Source organism: Penaeus monodon, chromosome 22, assembly GCF_015228065.2.
Source record: "Penaeus monodon isolate SGIC_2016 chromosome 22, NSTDA_Pmon_1, whole genome shotgun sequence".
Classification (NCBI taxonomy): domain Eukaryota; kingdom Metazoa; phylum Arthropoda; class Malacostraca; order Decapoda; family Penaeidae; genus Penaeus; species Penaeus monodon.
This window is the reverse complement of record NC_051407.1, coordinates 23,747,947-23,750,280: the sequence shown is the minus strand read 5'-3', so window position 1 is coordinate 23,750,280 and position 2,334 is coordinate 23,747,947. Positions and strand designations below refer to the sequence as shown.

General features: G+C 33.2%; 1 protein-coding gene across 4 annotated transcripts in view; it reads left to right on the top strand.

The window, feature by feature from the left end:
- Positions 1 to 2,334, top strand: part of LOC119587031 (pleckstrin homology domain-containing family F member 2-like) — a gene marked incomplete at its 3' end in the record, with an annotated part of 20,882 nt that overhangs the window by 16,461 nt on the left and 2,087 nt on the right. For 3 of the 4 annotated variants that reach the window (XM_037935774.1, XM_037935776.1, XM_037935775.1), the window contains 2 exon segments: positions 821 to 983; positions 1,536 to 1,820. In XM_037935774.1, coding sequence (XP_037791702.1) covers positions 821 to 983; positions 1,536 to 1,820 — 448 coding nt within the window. 4 annotated transcript variants of the gene reach the window in all.

The following is a 2,334-nucleotide window of genomic DNA, read 5'->3' as shown; positions in this document are numbered from 1 at the left end:
TACCAGCACCACATCAGGAAGCTCAGTTATAATTAGACTAAAGTGTCTGTGTGTACCTCAAGTAGTATCATGGCCTAAACAACTGCTCTCTTGGAATTACTCTGGTGTATTTGATTGATTTATCATACCTATCACAAAGTTTTATTATTAGTTAGTAGTGGCAATAATGCTTTAAAGTTATTACTTGATATTGCTGCTTCTGCAGTGCTTTTTGCTATTTACTTTCTCTTAATTGAAGTTTGGTTTTCCTGTCTTCATCTGAACCTTCAGTATTAGTATACTTTTTATTTTATTCTCTTCAAAATTGCCATAGGTTTTATGTCAAACTTATATCAAAGCTTATTCTTTTGTACATGCTTTAGCTTTTGAATATTACTTTTAAATGATGAATTTCCTGCCCAGTAGCATTCTGGGAATCATTATTCCTAATAGCAATTTACTTTTCAAATAGTATACTTTATTTCAGAAGATGCAGAATGTTTTTGATAGATGTATATAGTTATTTACATTCTTTGTATTCAGTGTATACTAACAGGCAATCAGTAGACTGAAAATTCAAGTTAATTTTTATATAATCATGACTCTATAGGTTTTTTTGGCGGTTCATCTTCTGAGAGGTCTAGTCTTACATTTCATTTATCCAGTACCTATTCATATTTATCTTTTTTGCCTTACAATCTACATTTTATTTGCCATGTTGATTTCATCTTCACTTGTCCTCTTTCATGAAGTGTAATTTTCATTTTTGTTAGGAGGAGGACTAGAGAAACTTCACATTCATTTGATTACAGGATGGCTTTTTATTTACCAATCTTTACAGCATCATTGTCGCAAGTGTGGAAAAGTAGTGTGTGGACCATGCTCTAGCAAGAAGGTTTTGTTGATTCATCAGTCCAACAAACCCCTTCGTGTGTGTCTTACTTGCTATGACGAATTGTCCTCGGCGCAGACAGAGACTGGAAATGAGACACCCATCAACTCAAGTAAGTATTTTCCTCTAGTATTCCTGGTTTGCTTTTTTGATGGAAAAGGTGTTTTTTGTGGAAGATGCATGCCTAATAGTTCAACTATAACATTGTATAAACAGTTTCTTCTTTAAAGTAATGGCTTGCTTTTTCAAGTGTATATCTGTTTTATACTATACAATTTACTGGAATTAGATTTTATTTGTATTTTGCATGTTTATATCATGAATTTCTTTTTATGATTATCTACAGGGAATTTGAAAATTATGTTTTTAGTGCATCTAATACTTTTTGCCTAATTTGGAGATACAAGCTGACAGGAGCTTTTATTTGAAATGCTTTTGAACTCTTGTATGTGTAGCATTAGTTCAAGTCTTATGCTTTTTTATTTTGACATATTTTAGGTTCAAACCTGTAGTTACTGCATTTCAGATGCTTATTCCTTCATATCTTAGACAATGCATGTTTTTCTTGCTTTTATAGTTTATAGGTGGATCTTTGTCTATGAACAGTGGTCTTTCTGAATACATCTAACTCTGTGGTTGATAAAAAAGTTTGTGTAATTGGCAGTGGCAGGTAGGATGATTGACATCACATTAGAGGGTGATGATATAGGAAAGGATAGTGATTCCAATGAGGACATAAGCATCGCGCAGTTGGATGATCCAAATATGGAATTGGGTCCAGTTCCCCCTCCTCGACGTACCTCCAGAGCCCGAACTGGGGAGGACAAGGATAAACAGGAAGGAAGCATCGGGACTGATCTCGTTGACATTCCTTGCGACTTGTTTGGGGATCCAAACGACAAGCAAGACGATGATGCCCTTCCACCTACCCTGTGGTGGGATGACATTGGTAGAGTCACTTAAATATTCATCTTCTTTTGTGTGTCTTGTGATCACTAGCAGTATGTGGGACTCTTTTGGATGACTTCAGTTCTAATTGGTTTGTGAAGTTACAAAGTTTGTGATCAGATAGAATTAATGATGATCTACATTTTTGTATGATATAATTTGAGTTTATTTTTATTTGTGTTTAGATTTGTTGATTTAATTCATGTGTTTAGGTTTAGATAGGCATATATTTCTACTTTTGCCATATTCTTGAAATGCATATATGTTTTGAGATAATAGTATGTTTTTATTGAGATATTCTGCACAAAAACTTCTCAGAGTGTTGATCTGTATATAAAGTCTTCTGTATACATATTAAGTTTTACCATTATGACATTATAAATTGTATTTAGTTTTAAAGTCAGGGAAATTGCTTTGCTTTTAAATAAAAATTGAAAATGTGTAGTTCAGTGGAATGCATTATGTTTAGATGATGGTATTAAGCAGTTAGTGTCATAGGTAAAGATTTAAAAACA